Source organism: Mercenaria mercenaria, chromosome 5 (genome assembly GCF_021730395.1).
Source record: "Mercenaria mercenaria strain notata chromosome 5, MADL_Memer_1, whole genome shotgun sequence".
Classification (NCBI taxonomy): domain Eukaryota; kingdom Metazoa; phylum Mollusca; class Bivalvia; order Venerida; family Veneridae; genus Mercenaria; species Mercenaria mercenaria.
The window spans coordinates 62,558,168-62,578,899 of NC_069365.1; the positions used below are offsets into that span (position 1 = coordinate 62,558,168).

Sequence of the window (20,732 nt, forward strand, 5' to 3'; positions counted from 1 at the left end):
TGTTGAGAAAATTTGTGTACACTGACTTTACAAAAAAAAAAAAAAAAAAAAAAAAAAAAAAAAAAAAAAAAAAAAAAATCCCTACCTACCTACCCACTCCTAAAAATCTGGGTCGGAGCACTGCAAACAAACAATTTTTTAATTATGGCCTCACCTGCCAAGTAGGAAATTGTTGGTCGCACCTTCAGATAATCAATAAACGTGTCAATCGGTCTGACTGTCACTTTGATAATCGGTCCGTAATTAGCGCGTGACGCAATCAGTGCTCGCGCGGCACATCCTTTAATGTTTGCAGACAGCCGACTGCGGTGTATTAAACATTTTTGACTGGTTTCCTAACGTTTCTGACTGGATCCAAATCATTTCGACGGGAATCCACTTCTTTTATTTAGAATCCGACGGATGGTTTATTTCAAAAGGCTATGTTTGATCACGGTAACAAACAAATGGTCGCTGCATTTAATCAAAGAGCTATAATTGTACATTATAGGTCTTTGATTTAATGAGACATCACACGGAAAACCGATAAAAATAATTTTTATAATTACTTGATTTGAAAAACTTACATGATTCATTTGTTGGGGCTCCAGTTGAAACAAATGCAGAAAATCGTCTTTGCAACCCGACTGTACAAAAAAGAAAAAAATGGACGGGCAACCACGAATGATAAAGAAAACCAGAGTGGCACTGTTTATCAAATCGGTCTTTTACAAAACGTTTCAAAACGAAATTTTGTTTACATCAGAAGAGAACATATAACTTGAAGTACAACGTAAGTGAAATGAAATATCCGTGGCCAACCCGCGTGACGTTTTGGTACTATACATGCGGGAAATTCGATCTCAGTGTTCAAATAACGTACACATTCGGTCCGCGGCAGAGTATTCTTTAAATACTGAGGCTGTTTAGCAGAGAATATGTGTCGTGTAACTCACTTTGACGCATTGTATTTTATAGAATTCTGTCAAAGAATGAGGAAACATCACAAAGTATCTGCCGTGTATATGGTATTGAAGTCACGTGCGTTGGCTTTTAGACTTGTTACGCACACGGTGTCAATGCCTCATATTATCTCGGAAAAACATCGAAATTTAAACAAAGTAACGATCAAACATAACACTGAATAACAGTCTTCATTGTATGGTAACGCGCGGTGACTGGTAACTCAATTTTAATGCATGACATGCTTATTTCTTTACCCTATCACGTTTTACAAAATATGTAATATTGGGAATGCGGTGGGTGGGGTAGCGCCAATGTCAGGATTTTCATTTCGGACCGATTGAGTTATCAAAATTTCCGAAGCCATGCATGTAATTATAAGTCATATGGAATAAAAATATGATATACTCAACTTTTTACTCTGTAGCAAAGCTGCTTTTTTTAGAGGATGGGGTTGAGTTATATATAATCTGTCATTAATTTTTTCAAAATTTTCTGTCTAAAAAGAGGAAATCAGCTGAAAAAAGGAAGAATCACATCCTTGAAATTTTGAACTAACAATAAAATTTATTGAAACATCATGTTTTTTTTTATGTTAAAATTCTAACTTTCGTTTTACATATATGTCACCATGGCAGTTTTCACGACCGTGATTTTCGGAGATTTCTGTCATTTACAACAAGAGTTTCTAGTGCACTCTTAATGATAAAAGGCTGAATTCAAGAAAAATATGACAACTGTTGCAAAAGCAGCTCTTAGTTTGGAACATTTTTCGAGAATAAAACTTGTAAAAGTGTCAAATCCCACCCTCTTTTAGGCAATGTTAAAATGTGATCTGCTTAAGAAAAAATCTTCAAAACCCCTTTTATAAATGGCAAATAATTATAAAAATGGTAAGTTGACAAAACTTGATATCTTTAAATAGATTTTGGAAGGGTAGAAAGATCAGAAAAAATAGTTTCTGGAGTGCTATAAGTCCTACAATAGACTAGCCACTAGACTGATAATAACTATATTTCTATATTTTTCCCTTTTAGGTAAATTCAATTTCATAGAGACAAAAGCCAGTCTATTTTAGAGATTTTCACATAGGACTGATGTTGAAATTATCTAGATGATATTGGACATAGGATATAGACTGGCTCAGTGCACTACTTTCAATCATTAAAATGTAAAAAGATATATCATAGTCTAGGAGCTAGTCTAGTCCTACAAGAGCATTGATCAATGCTATGTGCTTTGCAGTTGACTTGTTGGCTTTGTAATTTTATTGTTTCTGAAAATGTTGTAGCTCAGAGAAAAAATACCCAATGTGATGCCTGAATAATGTAACATTTATTGTTGGCAGAACTCATGAAACAGAGTAAATAATTAACAGAATTCAGGTTTGGGTCAGTAAAGTTATATTTAATCATGCGAAATTCTCCCCTTGCATGGACCCTGGCCTAAGTCCAAAAAATTCATTCAGTATGTGTAAGTATCGTGATACTTATCGCGATACAACCAAAAGTATCATGATAATATCGCGATACATTTTCAGGGGCGATACCCAAATCTGTTTTTTATGTTGTCTGTTTCTTTTATTAGTTTCATAGGTTATTTTCGTAGCATGTAACTGTAAATATGTTTGTTTTTAAGCTATAAATTAGTCAATGTTTCTATGTGCTAATCCACTTTTATATAGTTTTAATACTTACTATTTTTATGTTCTAATTCTATAAATGTGTTATATTTGTCTTATTTGAATAGATCTATGTCTTAGAATTATTATAGTAGCTATATTAATAATTACTGTTACTTTTATGTTTTCATGAATTTTCTTTATTACTAATTTGTCTTATGCACACTTTAAACCTTTCATAGAAATTAGTTGTTTTAATCTAAATCCCTTAAGGCATAGCCTACAGTGGCAGCCATTTGACTCAAAATTTTACATGCAAATTTTCATAAAAATAAAAGATGACTAAGTGGTAACTATAAAGTCAATAAATTTGTTATAATTATGTTTTAAATATCTATGTGAACATATGCAAGTAGAAGGATGTGCATTTCACTACCTGTATTATGCCTTTATTCGATATTTTTTATGACAAAATTTTGCAATTTTATCTGCAGTCAAACTCAATATATATTCAATACATTTCAAAGATAATTACAGCCAATTGTAAAGCAGACCGTGAAGAATAAAGTCTTCAGAAATTATTTTGAAATTTTACCTGATTACTGAATTATACACAAAATTCCCAACACCATCAATTTATCCAATTTGTGTTATCTGTTCACACATAATTTACATGTATATAAACAGGTGATATTATAGGATTATGTATAGGCTTACCTGGCTACCTGTGGTCAGTAATGCATGTACAAACAACATTTTAAATTAAATTTACATGGGGTTGTCTTTTTGTGTCTAATGCAATAACCAGGAACAATTTCGACAAAAATCCGTAGGAGTTTGCAGTATACATATTGTACTATGAAATTAACTAAATTTTGTCTTTGTAATATTTTTTATATTGGAGTTCTACTGCACATAAAATTTCAATATTTTGAGGTAAATTTTCGGTCTAAATGAGACTCAAATATTTTACAAGCGGCATATGTACTATAAATCATCATATGCTTCTTATGTTGATGATAATTTGACCAGCTGTTAAGGCTTTAGTGCAATTTTCAAGAGAAAAATACTCGGCCTGAAAATATGAACTGATACTGAGTTGTGACTGTGGCGATGCCTTAATATCTTACTCAACAAGCATATATGTTTTCAACATGCTTAAAGCACAATATTATGTTTTCCTTTTTAGCTGCCTTATGTTTGACCGAAAATAGCTCATGAGCTAATTTTAATTTGTTATATTGTATCCGATGTAAAATAAAGCTTAAATTCTTGTATCTTGTATCAGAATCTAGAGGTACGGATCCAAACCCCTAGACACTTCCTTTCAGAAACACCAACTGGGAGCAGAAAGTTAGTTTCACTGAACGTGTTTTTAGCGGTAGCACCGATATGCATCATTAACATTACACGGCGCCGTAAATACTTATTTAAGGTGTATGGAATTAGCCGAACCGACCCTAATGTTCAGATTTCAATAGAAATGAGAATGAGAATTATGTCTACAAAGTCATCTTGTTTGTTCACAAAGTTGTAAAATTTAGTCCAATATATCAAGAATTGATCTTTAACTATCTTTATTATGCTATTTCAAAAGTCTAGCCCTAGGTCAGTTTTTACTTAATTGGATAGGCATTCTGAATATGCAAATGTCCGAGGTCCTTTATCTCTATCCGAATAGCAACAATTCGGATACTATGACATATTAACAGCGGATTAATTTCTATCATTGACGGTAATTTTTCAACACTTACATCATAATCTTTAGAAGAACTCTTTAAACAACTTTCGCAGCACCCCATATTGCGTGACAAGCTTTCAGATCAGCATTTGGTGCGGTTGTTGATGTTCAAGATCGTAAACTCACATGACCGGTGTGCTCGCGGAGTGAATACAAAAATAAATAAATTCACAAAAAATGCATATTTTCTTGATGGAAACTTAAAATCGTATACCAGTACAGTAGAGTTATTAAGCATTATTTGAAACAATCTACAAGTCAAACTAATTTCACTTTCGAAAAAAAAAACGCTGTTGTTTATGTGCGGAGTTAAAACATGACAGCGCCCTGTAAAATTAACAGAAATGCATACAAGATTAAGCAAATTGAATAGTTTACAAAGACTCTGTTTACACAGACGTTATTCGACAGGGAAACAGTCAATTTATGACATTTTTAATCAAACACGTAAAAATGGAAGGTTTTCAGTGTCAACAGAGGTACATTTTGCCTTTTTTCTCAGGTCTTGTGCACATAAAGTCGTGTTCATCTACATCTTTCACCGGAAACAGACTGATTCGGACCATGGCTGATTCGGACCAAATATTTTGGCTGATTCGGACCACATACTTTGAATAAAAGTAGATAATGACCATATATTTTGGCTGATTCAAACCACGAACTTTGATTTAAGGAAGTGTCTACCTGTCCGGTAACCGGACGCCTAGCCAGCGTTCTAGTCGTACGGTTACCGGACGGCTAGCAAATCCTCAAGGGATTTTCTAGTCATCCGGTAATTGATTTCCTCATGAATAAGACATGATTTTATATAGTTTTAATGTTACTTACTTAAGATATCGATACTTAGGCCAGAGTTTTTTTATCTTTCGTTTTACGGGAGATTTTTGAAAAATGAGCAGGGGGAGGAGGGAATAAAAATAAAAAGCTTGAAAATGAGTATCTCGGAAAAAAATAAAAATAAAATAGAATTTTTTAAGATTTTTTTTATTTTGATGAACTTTCGTTTCAAGTTTTGTTTACTTGTGTTTGTGTCTGGACAGTATTTAATATTGTGATGTATTGTTATGTTTTAAGACCAGAAAAGCCATTTATACAGGATGAACATTGAATAACATTTTCATGCATGCTTGTGAATAAACTGCTTCAGGCACTGTAACTCACACTGGCAAGTCTTTAAAATTCAGAAAGCTTGTTTTACTTAAAAATTTAAGTGGAAGACAAAAATTATTTTATCTGTTACAACAGCCACAGTAAATTTCAGTGACAGCAAGTAGAGACTAAACACGTCTGGTATAAAGTGGCTTAGTAGTGTAGTAGTTTTGTTGGTTTGGTTTGCTTGCATCTTCTGCTGTGTAACCTCTGCTTTTTATACATAATATTTTTCTTATTGTATCTTTCACCAATATCATCTTTAACGAGCTAACTTTACAGTTTATGCCAGCTCATAAATATACTGGATTTTATCAGCAAAATAAAGTATTTAATAACTTTGAATAACAGTCATAGTGCAGAGGGCAAGATTTCTTTTTCAGTGATGAAAAACGAAAGATAATCTAGCAAAAAGTGAAAATTTACCTCATTTAACTCTGTAATTTGCACCTTTTTATAATACACTTAGTTCAAGTACTGAAGTTGCTTCTGTAATTTGCACCTTTTTATACTACACTTAGTTCAAGTACTGAAGTTGCATCACTTTTTGTCAAAATATTGTCTCCAATAAAAAGTATTCTTTATTATTCTTTATACACTTATGAATTCTATTGAAGTTACAAAAGAAATGGACCATCTGTCTGAGATTTTGCCAACACTACCAGCTGCTTTATGCCAGACAGTCCCAAGCCTGTGTAAAGTGTGAGGGGTCACCATTGAAATAAAAATGTAAAACAAATCTGCTGTTACAAACATTATTTGTTCTGCAAACAATTAATGTTTTGAATAAAATTTAATGTCAAAGCACCTTTGATATTTTATTACCTTTCTATGGCAAACTTGTAAATTGAATCTATTGAAAACAAAATGCGAGTAAGACAATCTTTAGACAATTTAATACTTTTAATACTGTCACTTTTATGAAAGGAGTATTATGTACAATAGTATTATTTCCCGAAAAATATATATTTTGAAAAGTGTCTAAAAAAAATTGGACACAATCATCGTCCATCCACACGTGTAGAAAGAGAGAGAAAAAACGTCAAAGATTATCGGTAATTATTCAGTGATAAACTGAGTAATGTTGACCTTGTTTTCATGATCAATTTACGCCCCCTCTAAGAGCTAAAAGAAGTGTGTCAGTATCTTGACATCTGAAGCGGAGATCAAAGCGGTATTTTTCCTCGAGATTGTCATGGCATTACGTCATGTTTTCGCGCCATGTAACACATCACTGTCTGATCGTACCGCATCGGTTCTTAAAATTGCTGAGAAACAGAAATCAATAAAAAATTTCTTCTTTAATTTGTTATCAAAAGCGAATGAGCTATATCCCGTATAAAAGGTAAATGTCTCAAACGATAGTTACTATAGTGGATATCCTACCTCTGTGACCTATTTGCCCTCAAGGAATTTACATTATTGTTTGACAAGAAAAACTTTTAAATTGTTGGAAAAAAAATACATGTACAAAGATTCATTTAGAACTTATTAAAAACCGCAGTGACATCACATTGCTTTATTTTAAAATCGCATTTCTAGTTACGTTCACGAGGTCACGTAACCTATTCTGCCGCACTAACAGAAATCTGTTTGCCAAAAATCGTCTTACTCCATGTATTGTAATCGTTGCCGCTTTTTCATTATTTAAGATTTTTTTTATTCTGTTTTTTGTACTTTCTGGTAAAAAGTCTGAATTTTTAGCCCATAGTATTCATCATTTATTTACTTTTAGAAAGAAATAAGTAACTAAGATCGCGCTGTTTGAATTTTTACAAATGATTATATGAAAATTCTACCGTTTTTATAGAATTTTGCCTACATTTCTGTCGATATCTTATTAAAATCATTATAGAATTCAAAAAGTATTATTTCTCAAGGGGTGTTGAAAACTTGAAGCGAAAATATTAAAAAATGAATGCACTACGCACGGTTTTTGTGTACGTGTCGATGTAAATTAGATGTTACGATAGGTCACACGCGCTTGTGGAATGGAAAATTACCGGCATGACGTTTTGATATCTTTACGATTCGCGGGTAAATTCCAGTCAATCAAGGTAGCGACTGAACCATCTCAAAGTTTGTTGACGTTTTGTAGATGTAATTTCTGAATTTTGGTAAAGTAAGGACGTAAAAAAACCACTCGCCCGATCGGTCGAGTACACAGCGAGGTCCACTCGTCCTACTCAGACTTGCCAATGCGAGCAGGTGAGTGGAATTTTACACCCTGTTAATGCCGATAAATGTACGGCAAAACACGATATTTTGCACGCGTTAAACTCCCTTCCTGTGAAATTACGTCCAGGCGAAAATACACTAATTTTATTTTCTTTGGGGCTGTAAACAACCGACCGGCGGAAAAAATAAAATAAAACTCGGGAAAATGAATTTTAATTTTATTCCATTTTTGCAATATTTAGGACCGGCGCTCCCGTAAAACGAAAAATAAAAAAACTCTGGCCTTATCTGCAAACAAAATTTTGTGTAAATACATACTATAAACATTTACAATAAATCACTGCATTATTCAGCCGATAAAATGGATGTTTGCCGAACTCAATAACAGCGAGATCGACGTGACGTCACTTATTAAAATCTGTTCATCTGGAGGCTTTTATGGGAACGGAATTTTTAAATTTTAACAACTTTTTCACTGGATTTTCAAAATTAAAACAGTTTTTAAGTACTTTCAAATTTTCATATTTTAGTATTCAAATATTTTTTAATGAATAACTGTTTTTAATGACATCTAATTTCAAAAGCGGCAGCGTGATGTTCAAAACTTTAAGAAAAACAGTAGTTAAGCGTTCATAATTAATCCATTTTATTTTGAAATAATTATAGTCAAAATTAATGAATGAATTGCTTTTTTAAGCTTTCCATTCTTCAAAAAATATATATAAATTTGTGTTTCAATAATTAAAGTTTAGGCCGTTAGAAAAAACATAACTTTTTACAAAATAGCATACTATACGGACGTTCGGCGATCAATGTTTTATCATTTCTAAAAATAGAATATCAACGGATTTGTAAACAAACACGATCTCTTGCGTTTAATCGACTGAAAAATCAGATAAGTATTGATATTTTAAGTAAATAACATTTAAAACTATATAAAATCATTACTTATTCATTAAGAAATCAATTACCAGACGACTAGAAAATCCCCTGAGGATTTGGTAACCGGACGACTAGAACGCAAGCTAGTCGTCCGGTTACCGGACGGCTAGACACTTCCTTGATTTAATAGTCAATAATGACTTGAAGTAAGGACATAAAATATACACCGTACAAGCAGGTAAGAAGTTTTGACAAACTATAATGCATCATTTATGCATTTAAATAAGGACTTTAATTATTCTTTGCATCAGACATTAAACTTAATACTCATAAATATTATTTTTCTCATGACATCAGTGTCAGGAAAACAATTTGGGCCGAATAAGCCAAGTAAATTTGGTCTGAATCAGCCATGGTCCGAGTCGGCCTGTATTCCTTTCACCCAACTGTAGTGATAGTAGGTTTAATAGGCCACTTCCAACAGCCTTGCTGTTGGGTTAACCCTTTAGCTACGTGGTTAGTCCAACAAATTTGATGTGATCCTAGGAAATATTGAGATAATTTTTTCATTTGTGCAATATCCGCACTCGTGTCAAACACTCGAAAGACCAAAATAGTGGAAGCAATTTCCGATGAAATTTTCATCGCTGCTGACGCTTTACATGCTATAGGTTTAAATGCAGATTATGTCACGAATTGGCCATATTTATAAATTCAAATAAAACTTGCATGTATCAAAAGGGGATTCAATTCCTACTGAACATGATTAATGTTTACCATGTGTGTCTACACGCTAAATATGCGCAAGTGATAAAACCAGTAACTTCACATGACTGCGTACTCAAGGGGGGGAATTGCACTGAACCTTACCTAAACAACAAAAATGGCATCACTGCACGAAAAGGTAAGATTTTCCTAAATACTGTGTTTTTTGAAAAATGCTGGAGAAAAACACCTAGCTATCAACATGCTACACAATTTTTGGAACATACCAGTCTTTGTGGCTACACAAAAGCTTTTGTAGTTCTCCATGAATGCTGGTCACAGGATTCGAATCGAGGGAAAATCTAACTGAAATCGTAGGATAAGGTTTAGTGCATTTTGCTAAAATAGTACTTTTCTCGAAATATTCACGACTATATGCACTTTTGTCATAAACTGTAGGTTTTTGTTATAAATATTTACCCAAAGCTATCTGTTCTATGCTAAATAAACTTTAAATTTCATCAAAATTCAATTTTAATTTTCATGGTAAGGTTCAGTGCCCAAAATGATTGGGTAAGGTTCAGTGCAGAAAGCAGAGAGACTAAAGGTATTCAATTTTCTCTCATTCTGACTACCAATGGCATAGTTGTAAGATAGTTTACATCCACAAAAAGCCTTGAAATGATAGAATTACGTTATTGGAATGATACTGACATAATACTGAACTAAGAAAATGTATTAATTACCACAATTTCACGTATTGTCTATTACAAATGTGTTTGCTAACCAGCACTCAGTTTCTAATCAGTAACAGATTCACATTATAACGCGAAGACTGCTGTACATTTCAACACGTGGCTTATAATAGAAGGAAAAATCAGAGATTTTTATGCCCCCGAAGGGAGACATATAGTTTTTGAACCGTCTGTGAGTCTGTCTGTCCGCAATTTTCGTGTCCGGTCCATATCTTTGTCATCGATGGATGGATTTTCAAATAACTTGGCATGAATGTGAACAATAGTAAGACGACATGTCGCGCGCAAGACCCAGGTCCGTAGCTCAAAGGTCAAGGTCACACTTAGACGTTAAAGGTCATTTTTCATGATACTGCATTCGTGTCCGGTCCATATCTTTGTCATCGATGGATGGATTTTCAAATAACTTGGCATGAATGTGTACCACAGTAAGACGACGTGTCGTGGTGAAGACCCAGGTCCGTAGCTCAAAGGTCAAGGTCACACTTAGACGTTAAAGGTCATTTTTAGCTCACCTGTCACAAAGTGACAAGGTGAGCTTTTGTGATCGCGCAGTGTCCGTCGTCCGTCGTCCGTGCGTGCGTCCGTGCGTGCGTCCGTCCGTAAACTTTTGCTTGTGACCACTCTAGAGGTCACATTTTTCATGGGATCTTTATGAAAGTTGGTCAGAATGTTCATCTTGATGATATCTAGGTCAAGTTCGAAACTGGGTCATGTGCCGTCAAAAACTAGGTCAGTAGGTCTAAAAATAGAAAAACCTTGTGACCTCTCTAGAGGCCATATATTTCACAAGATCTTTATGAAACTTGGTCAGAATGTTCACCTTGATGATATCTAGGTCAAGTTCGAAACTGGGTCACGTGCCGTCAAAAACTAGGTCAGTAGGTCTAAAAATAGAAAAACCTTGTGACCTCTCTAGAGGCCATATATTTCACAAGATCTTCATGAAAGTTGGTCAGAACGTTCACCTTGATAATATCTAGGTCAAGTTCGAAACTGGGTCACGTGCCATCAAAAACTAGGTCAGTAGGTCAAATAATAGAAAAACCTTGTGTCCTCTCTAGAGGCCATACTTTTCATGGGATCTGTATGAAAGTTGGTCTGAATGTTCATCTTGATGATATCTAGGTCAAGTTCGAAACTGGGTCATGTGCGGTCAAAAACTAGGTCAAAAGGTCTAAAAATAGAAAAACCTTGTGACCTCTCTAGAGGCCATATATTTCATGATATCTTCATGAAAATTGGTCAGAATGTTCACCTTGATGATATCTAGGTCAAGTTTGAAAGTGGGTCATGTGCGGTCAAAAACTAGGTCATTAGGTCTAAAAATAGAAAAACCTTGTGACCTCTCTAGAGGCCATATTTTTCATGGGATCTGTATGAAAATTGGTCTGAATGTTCATCTTGATGATATCTAGGTCAAGTTTGAAAGTGGGTCACGTGTTGTCAAAAACTAGGTCAGTAGGTCAAATAATAGAAAAACCTTGTGACCTCTCTAAAGGCCATATTTTTCATGGGATCTGTATGAAAATTGGTCTGAATGTTCATCTTGATGATATCTAGGTCAAGTTCGAAACAGGGTCATGTGCGGTCAAAAACTAGGTCATTAGGTCTAAAAATAGAAAAACCTTGTGACCTCTCTAGAGACCATACTTGTGAATGGATCTCCATAAAAATTGGTCAGAATGTTCACCTTGATGATATCTAGGTCAAGTTTGAAACTGGGTCACGTGCCGTAGAAAACTAGGTCAGTAGGTCAAATAATAAAAAAACCTTGTGGCCTCTCTAGAGGCCATACTTTTCATGGGATCTGTATGAAAGTTGGTCTGAATCTTCATCTTGATGATATCTAGGTCAAATTTGAATTTGGGTCAACTGCGGTCAAAAACTAGGTCAGTAGGTCTAAAATTATTAAAATCTTTTGACCTCTCTAGAGACCATATTTTTCAACGGATCTTCATGAAAATTGGTCAGAATTTTTATCTTGATAATATCTAGGTCAAGTTCAAAACTGGGTCACATGAGCTCAAAAACTAGGTCACTATGTCAAATAATAAAAAAAACGACGTCATACTCATAACTGGGTCATGTGGGAAGAGGTGAGCGATTCAGGACCATCATGGTCCTCTTGTTCATGATAGTGCATTCGTGTCCGGTCCATATCTTTGTCATCCATGGATGGATTTTCAAATAACTTGGCATGAATGTGTACCACAGTAAGACGACTTGTCGCACGCAAGACCCAGGTCCGTAGCTCAAAGGTCAAGGTCACACTTAGACGTTAAAGGTCATATTTCATGATAGTGCATTGATGGGCGTGTCCGGTCCATATCTTTGTCATTCATGCATGGATTTTAAAATTACTGGGCATGAATATGTACCACAGTAAGACAACGTGTCACGTGCAAGACCCAGGTCTGTAGGTCAAAGGTCCTAAACTCTAACATCGGCCATAACTATTCATTCAAAGTGCCATCGGGGGCATGTGTCATCCTATGGAGACAGCTCTTGTTTAACAATGTGATCCTGCTGTTGTTGATCTGACATCATATACTTGGACCTTATCGAGTTTTGCATATATTCACAGTGGATGTACCATGAAATAAACACTCCTATAGTCCTCAAATAAAAGTATACAGTGCTATAAAAATACTGTTTGCTTTTTTTAAAGATTGCGCTCTTAACATTTTTTAAATGAAACACTCTGTAGCACGTTTGCTAAATTGAGATTTTTCTATTGTAAAATTATTCCAACACAATAGTATTAATGATCACACATAATTATAACTCAAAGAAGTGTTTAAGAGTCCATGAAAGAAAGCACACGGGATCAGCACCTGATAGGTTTCTGAAAAAAAACCTGTTAACCTACACAGGAACAACAAACCTTTTCATAAAACAATTACACTTTACTACACAAGTGAATTACGAGATTCAGCAGTTCGATTGAGATATGGTTCCATCCTTTAGCATTGAAGATCTTAGAAACATTAGTGGTTAAGCATCAGGTTTGTGTCCCAGAAGTCACAGGTTCGCTTACTTGCAGCGTCATACCATAGGCTTTACGTAATTGTACCAGGCACTCAGTATTAATATGAAATATGGCTGGCCCTCTTTTCTCAAATCCTTGTTGAATAATTTATTTAAGCCATTGAACTTGGTTCACAAGCAACCTAATATAAATTAGTGTAAAGTACCAATGCTTGTTGTTATTATTGCTTTGGTATAGATGATGTTTGGTACAATAATGCACTGTTTCAGATAAAAGCTCCTTCATCCTTTGTGTTTGCAAAATCAGTGTCATCCCTTTCACACTTATTAATGTGTTATATCACATAACACTATCAATCTTACATTTTATTAATATTTAATGTAAAAACAAGTAAATGATGTATGTTTTGGAACTGTATATTCTATATCTCTACAATCAAACAATGCAATGAAAATGTTTTGAAGATTTTTTAATCCCCCGCCGTGGTGGAGGGATTATAGGAATGGTCTGCGTCCGTCCTTCCATCCGTAACAAATTCGTGTCCGGTCCATATCTCCTAAACCCCTTGAAGGATTTTCATGAAACTTGGGTCAAATGATCACCTCATCAAGACGATGTGCAGAACCCATGAGTCAGCCTTGTTTGTTCAAGGTCAAGGTCACAACTCAAGGTCAAAGGTTTGAGCCTGACATTTTGTGTCCGCTCTATATCTCATAAACCCCTTGAAGGAATTTTATAAAACTTGGGTCAAATGATCACCTCATCAAGACGATGTGCAGAACCCATGAGTCAGCCATGCCGGCTCAAGGTCAAGGTCACAACTCAAGGTCAAAGGTTTGAGCCCTCCATTTTGTATCCGCTCTATATCTCTTAAACCCCTTGAAGGAATTTTATAAAACATGGGTCAAATGATCAACTCATCAAGACGATGTGCAGAACCCATGAGTCAGTCATGCCGGCTCAAGGTCAAGGTCACAACTTAGGGTCAAAGGTTTGAACCTTCCATTTTGTGTCCGCTCTATATCTCCTAAACCCCTTGAAGGATTTTCATCAAACTTGGGTCAAACCATCACCTCATCAAGGCGATATGCAGAACTTATGAGTCAGCCATGTCAGCTCAAGGTCAAGGTCACAACTGAAGGTCAAAGGTTTGAGCCTTCCATTTCGTGTCCACTCTATATCTCCTAAACCCCTTGAAGGAATTTTATAAAACCTGGGTCAAATGATTACCTCATCAAGATGATGTGCAGAAATTATGAGTCAACCATGCCAGCTCAAGGTCAAGGTCACAACTAAGGGTCGAAGGTTTGAGCCTTCCATTTGGTGTCCACTCAGTATCTCCTTAACCCCATGAAGGGTTTTCATCAAACTTTGGTCAAATGATCACCTCATCAAGAACTCATGAGTCAGCCATGTCAACTCAAGGTCAAGGTCACAACTGTAGGTCAAAGGTTCAGCTCTGTATCTCCTAAACCCCTTGAAGGATATTCATGAAACTTTGGTCAAATGATCACCTCATCAAGACGTTGTGCAGAATTCATGAGTCAGCCGTGTCAGTTCAAGGTCAAGGTCACAGCTAAAATCAAAGGTTTTACCCTTTCACTATCCATAGCAGTGGCGGGGGATTTAGCTGTCTTTCAGACTGCCTTGTTTAATTAAAAACAGAAATTTAGAAAGAACTCTTTGTTTACAGCTGCAAAAACTGATGACAAAATAAACTATATAATATATATTAATAGAAATAACATTAAAGGCAAAAGTTGAGCACAGCTTATTTTCTGGTATCCACATGTATGCAATGAATTGAAAGAAATTGGAAAAAACATTCCTTGGCATTGTAGAGATATAACTACTACTTAAATTTGATTTTTTTTGGAAATATTTAGCATGTTTCATTTATTAATCCCCCACCACGTGTGGTGAGGGGTTATAGGAATGGTCTCTGTCCATCCTTCCATAACATTTTGTGTCCGCTTTGTATCTCCTAAACCCCTTGAATGATTTTCATGAAACTTGGGTCAAATGATCACCTCATCAAGAGGATGTGCAGAACCCATGAGTCAGCCATGTCGGCTCAAGGTCAAGGTCACAACTCAAGGTCAAAGGTTTGAACCTTCCATTTCGTGTCCACTCTGTATCTCCTAAACCCCTTGAATGATAATCATGTAACTTGGATCAAATGATCACCTCATCAAGACAATGTGCAGAACCCATGAGTCAGCCATGTCGACTCAAGGCCAAAGGATTGAGCCTTCCATTTCCTGTCCACTGTGTGTTTCCTAAACCCCTTGATGGATAATCATGAAACTTGGGTCAAATGATCACCTCATCTTGATGATGTGCAGAACTCATGAGTCAGCCATGTCGGCTCAAGGTCAAGGTCACAACTCAAGGTATTTTAAAAAGATTGAGCCTTCCATTTTTTGTCCGCTCTGTATCTCCTAAACCCCTTGAAGGATAATCATGAAACTTGGGACAAGTTATCACCTCATCAAAACGATGTGCAGAACCTATGAGTCAGCCATGTCATCTCAAGGTCAAGGTCACAACTCAAGGTCAAAGGTTTGAGCCTTCCGTTTCGTGTCCGCTCTGTATCTCCTAAACCCCTTGAAGGATAATCATGAAACTTGGATCAAATGATTACCTCATCAAGACATTGTGCAGAACCCATGAGTGAGCCATGTCGGCTAAAGGTCAAGGTCACAACTCAAGGTCAAAGGTTTGAGCCTTCCGTTTTGTGTCCGCTCTGTATCTCCTAAACCCCTTGAAGGATAATCATGAAACTTGGATCAAATGATCACCTCATCAAGACGTGCAGAACCCACGAGTCAGCCATGTCGGCTCAAGTTCAAGGTCTCAATTCAAGGTCAAAGATTTGAGCCTTCCATTTCGTGCCTGCTCTGTATCTCCTAAACCCCTTGAAGGATAATCATGAAACTTGGATCAAATGATCACCTCATCAAGACGATAAAAAAATATGCAGAACCTATGAGTCAGCCATGGTGGCTCAAGGTCAAGGTCACAACACAAGGTGAAAGGTTTGAGCCACTATCCATAACAGCGGCAGGGGATATAGCTGTCTTTCAGACTGCCTTGTTAGTTTTGCTTTATTCCTACTTTTTAGGCTTATGACAGTTAATAGGCTCTACTTTGAATATTTGTGTAACAGAAATGGATCCAGTGTATGTCATAACACTTAACAAAAATGTACACCTGTATATGTCTTAAATAACTACGCAAAGCATAAACTATATAAGAACTGAGTTTTGTGTGGGGACAAGCCATATATGAACTGTTAACATGTTTTATGTCCTTAATTTACAACAAAAATCACAACGTTTGGGTATAATGTAATTGTGCACCTGTTAATCTGATGACATGTTACAACATATTCTGTGCAAATCACGTTCGGGTGTTCTAATTTCTTCCACTTGAGATGATTCATGAAGGACAGAGTACACAGACAAAATGATGGAGAAAACCTTGCAGCTAAGAAATATGCACAATTATATTAACAAAAGCTGTATCAGATATTTAGCAACCTCACCAACACACAAAACTGAAAACTTTTGAAAATTAGACATCTTTGAATGGAACAATATATATTTTATTTGTTTTATAGCAAGTATAAATGAAAAGTAAGAGAGACATCAGTATCAATATAACAGCTTGACTAAGAGTGAACGGGTGTGACGTTAATTTTGCAAACAAAAGGGGCAATTAAAGTAGCTTTTGATTCAAAGCAGCACACTGTTGTACCAAACATTGTACTAACTGTTTGTACAATCATCAGACCTGTTCAGTACTTACAATTTCTGCTTATTTTAAGTATTTTTTATTTGTTTTTGCCCAAACTAAGCCTCGGCAATAATAAAAACAATGCTATAGATCGTAACGGCCGACCGCCGATGTAATCCTATCAAGCACACAAAATAATGACAACAGTTATCCAATATGTTATTCAGTAAACTAACTATCACCAGTTGACTGCCTAATCAAATAAATTTATTGCAAATTGGCTCCCTTTTGTCAATAACGGATGTTGCTTTTATACAAGTTTTGTCTACACAGATTATCGATTTTTCACACCTTTTGGTCTGTAAACACTGTGAAACAGGCAAAATACTTAGTTTTGCAGACCGACATAGCTTCGGGCCATTTTCGCCAACTAGAAGTTTTTGGAGCCACATTTAATTTTTTGTCGCAAATGGCTCAAGTGGTGATCGACAGCGTGACCCCTGAAACATAAAATATATCTAAGTAATAACAACAAAGATGGCTAGTTTACACAGATTTATCTTAGGTCGCTTGTGAAACAAGTTCTATGGGTAAAATGAATTATTCTCCACATTTCTTTTCTCTTATTCCTCATCATCATCCACATCATCTGACATAAGAGCCATAACTCTGGCACCAATATTTCATGAATTATCCCCCCTTTTCACTTAGATTTTCAGGTTAAAGTTTTGATGCACTTTCACTCTATCTCTGTTATTACTGAATGGATTTGATCCAAACTTAAAATAGTTGTTCAACATCATCACCCACATCATATGACACAAGGTGCATAACTCTGGCACCATTTTTTTCATGAATTATTCCCCCTTTTTACTTAGAATTTTAGGTTAAAGTTTTGGTGCACTTTCACTCTACCTCTGTAATTACTGAATGGATTTGATTCAAACTTAAAATAGTTGTTCAGCATCATCACCCACATCATATGACACAAGATGCATAACTCTGGCACAATTTTTCATGAATTATTCCCCTTTTTACTTAGAATTTCAGATTAAAGTTTTATGCACTTTCACTCTATCTCTGTTATTACTGAATGGATCTGATTAAAACTTAAACAATTGTTCAACATCATTACCCTTATCATATGACACAAGGTGCAAAACTCTGGCACCAATTTTTCATGAATTATTTCCCCTTTTTACTTGGAATTTAAGGTTAAAGTTTTGATGCACTTTCACTCTGTCTCTGTTATTACTGAATGGATTTGATTCAAACTTAAAGTAGTTGTTCAACATCATCATCCACACCATATGACACAAGGTGCATAACTCTGACACCAATTTTTCATTAATTATTCCCCCTTTTTTACTTAGAATTTTAGGTTAAAGTTTTGATGCACTTTCACTCTGTCTCTGTTATTACTGAATGAATATGATTCAGACTTAAAATAGTTGTTCAACATCACCACCCACATTATATGACACAAGCTGCATAACTCTGGCACCAATATTTAATGAATTATGCCCCTTTTTGCTTAGGATATACTTATATAGTGTTTTGATACATTTTATCTTTACCTGTCTTATTACTTTAAGTTGATATTTTTGACATAGACTCAGGCTATTGTGCAATATCTTCATCCACAATTGGAGTCATTAAACACTCCAGTGACAGCTCTAGTTTCCTCAAATGTGCCCAGTTTCACTATCCAGCATCGAAATAGTAGAGCACGCTGTCTCCTGTGACAGCTCTTGTATATCTGGCACTTTCACAGGGGCATTGCATGTATTCGATAGACATTTTATTAATCCCCCGCCACGAGTGGTGGGGGGTTATAGGAATAGTCTCCGTCCGTCCTTCATCTTCCGTCCTTCTGTCCTTCCGTAACATTTTGTGTCCGTTCTGTAACTCCTAAACCCCTTGAATGATTTTCATGAAACTTGGGTCAAATGGTCACCTCATCAAGACGATGTGCAGAAGCCATGAGTCAGCCATGTCAGCTCAAGGTCAATGTCACAACTCAAGGTCAAAGGTTTGAACCTTCCATTTCGTGTCCGCTCTGTATCTCCTAAACCTCTTAAAGAATAATCATGAAACTTGGGGCATATGATCACCTCATCAAGATGATATGCAGAACCAATGAGTCAGCCATGTCGGCTCAAGGTCAAGGTCACAACTGAAGGTGAAGGTCACAACTCAAGGTCAAATGTTTGAGCCTTTCCGTTTTGTGTCTGCTCTGTATCTCCTAAACCCCTTGAAGGATAATCATGAAACTTGCATCAAATGATCACCTCATCAAGACAATGTGCAGAACCCATGAGTCAGCCATGTCGACTCAAGTTCAAGGTCACAACTCAAGGTCAAAGGTTTGAGCCTACCATTTCCTGTCCCCTGTGTATCTCCTAAACCCCTTGAAGGATAATCATGAAACTTGGGTCAAATGATCACCTCATCAAGATGATGTGCAGAACTCATGAGTCAGCCATGTCGGCTCAAGGTCAAGGTCACAACTCAAAGTAAAAAGTTTGAGCCTTCCGTTTCGTGTCCGCTCTGTATCTCCTAAACCCCTTGAAGGATAATCATGAAACTTGGATCAAATGATCACCTCATCAAGATGATGTGCAGAATCTATGAGTCAGCCATATCGTCTAAATGTCAAGGTCACAACTCAAAAGGTTTGAGCCTTCCATTTTGTGTCTGCTCTGCCTCTCCTAAACCCCTTGAAGGATAATCATGAAACTTGGATCAAATGATCACCTCATCAAGACGTTGTGCAGAACCCATGAGTCAACCATGTCGGCTGAAGGTCACAATTCAAGGTCAAAGGTTTGAGCCTTCCATATCGTGCCCGCTTTGTATCTCCTAAACCCCTTGAAGGATAATTATGAAACTTGGATCAAATGATCACTTCATCAAGACGATATGCAGAACCTATGAGTCAGCCATGGTGGCTCAAGGTCAAGGTCACAACTCAAGGTGAAAGGTTTGAGCCACTATCCATAACAGCGGCGGGGGATATAGCTGTCTTTCAGACTGCCTGGTTGATAAGGAGGTACAAAATCGGTAAAATTTAGTTAAAACCACTGAACATAATAATAAAAAAGGAAATATGTTTGTTTTACATGTAGCATCAAAGCATTAACCCCCTCGTGAAAATATAATGCATGTGGCGTTCACTGTTGATGTATAATAGTATTATTATATATTTTGACGTTAAACTGAAACAAACAAATACCTTTTGCATATTCATTTATATAAAAAGAATCAAACAAAGAACAATGTTTATCAATTTTATTTTGTTGGGCTTAGAGTAACACCGAAACAATACAATTAACGTTTCCCAGGTTTTGTTCGTGGGGAAAGACTCCAGGTGCCCCTCCAGGCATTTTTTTCAGACTCGGGCGAGCATCTAGGTAGAGACACCAACCTTTGATAAGTCAGCTGGACGGCTTCCTTACATTATGAACTCTACACCTCAAGCGATGTTTCGGTTGCACGCCGGTGATGGGCAAGGAATTCGAAGTCAGTGACTTTAACCATCTGAGGCACCTATAGAAGCAATGTTTGAAATATTTACCATTGTGAAATTCTCACGCTGATTTTAATATCACGTAAATTGATCAATTCTGTCTCTTTTTATACACCCTAAGGGACGTATTATGTTATACCCCCGATGTCCGTCCGTTAGCAATTTCATGTCCGCTCTGTAACTCTTGAACCCCTTGAAGGATTTCAAAGAAACTTGACACAAATGTTCACCACACCGAGACGACGTGCAGAGCTCATGTTCCGGATGACTTGCTTCAAAGTCAAGGTCACACTTAAGGATCAAAGGTCATATATGACTTTGCTTTGTGTATATTGCTCTGCATTGCAGTGCTCTTGTTTTTATTTGGCAGATCCCTTTTTTATACGCCCAAAGGGACTTAATATGTTATGACGCTGGTGTCCGTCTGTCCGTCCGTCCGTCTGTCCATTAGCAATTTCGTGTCCGCTCTGTAAGTCTTGAACCCCTTGAAGGATTTCAAG

General features: G+C 36.2%; 2 protein-coding genes across 5 annotated transcripts in view; one reads left to right on the forward strand and one right to left on the reverse strand.

Annotated features, from left to right (window-relative positions):
- The window catches only part of LOC123557404 (ragulator complex protein LAMTOR1-like), a 70,422-nt gene extending 65,875 nt beyond the window's left edge, over positions 1-4,547 (reverse strand). The window contains exon 1 of the mRNA XM_053543759.1: positions 4,318-4,547. Coding sequence (XP_053399734.1) covers positions 4,318-4,365 — 48 coding nt within the window. The 5' untranslated portion in view covers positions 4,366-4,547. The remainder of the gene's footprint in view (positions 1-4,317) is intronic.
- Positions 4,548-4,643: 96 nt separating this feature from the next.
- The window catches only part of LOC123557401 (probable asparagine--tRNA ligase, mitochondrial), a 335,510-nt gene continuing 319,421 nt past the window's right edge, over positions 4,644-20,732 (forward strand). For all 4 annotated transcript variants that reach the window (XM_053543755.1, XM_053543756.1, XM_053543757.1 and 1 more), the window contains exon 1: positions 4,644-4,783. In XM_053543755.1, the coding sequence (XP_053399730.1) occupies positions 4,649-4,783 (135 nt within the window). In that variant the 5' untranslated portion in view covers positions 4,644-4,648. The remainder of the gene's footprint in view (positions 4,784-20,732) is intronic.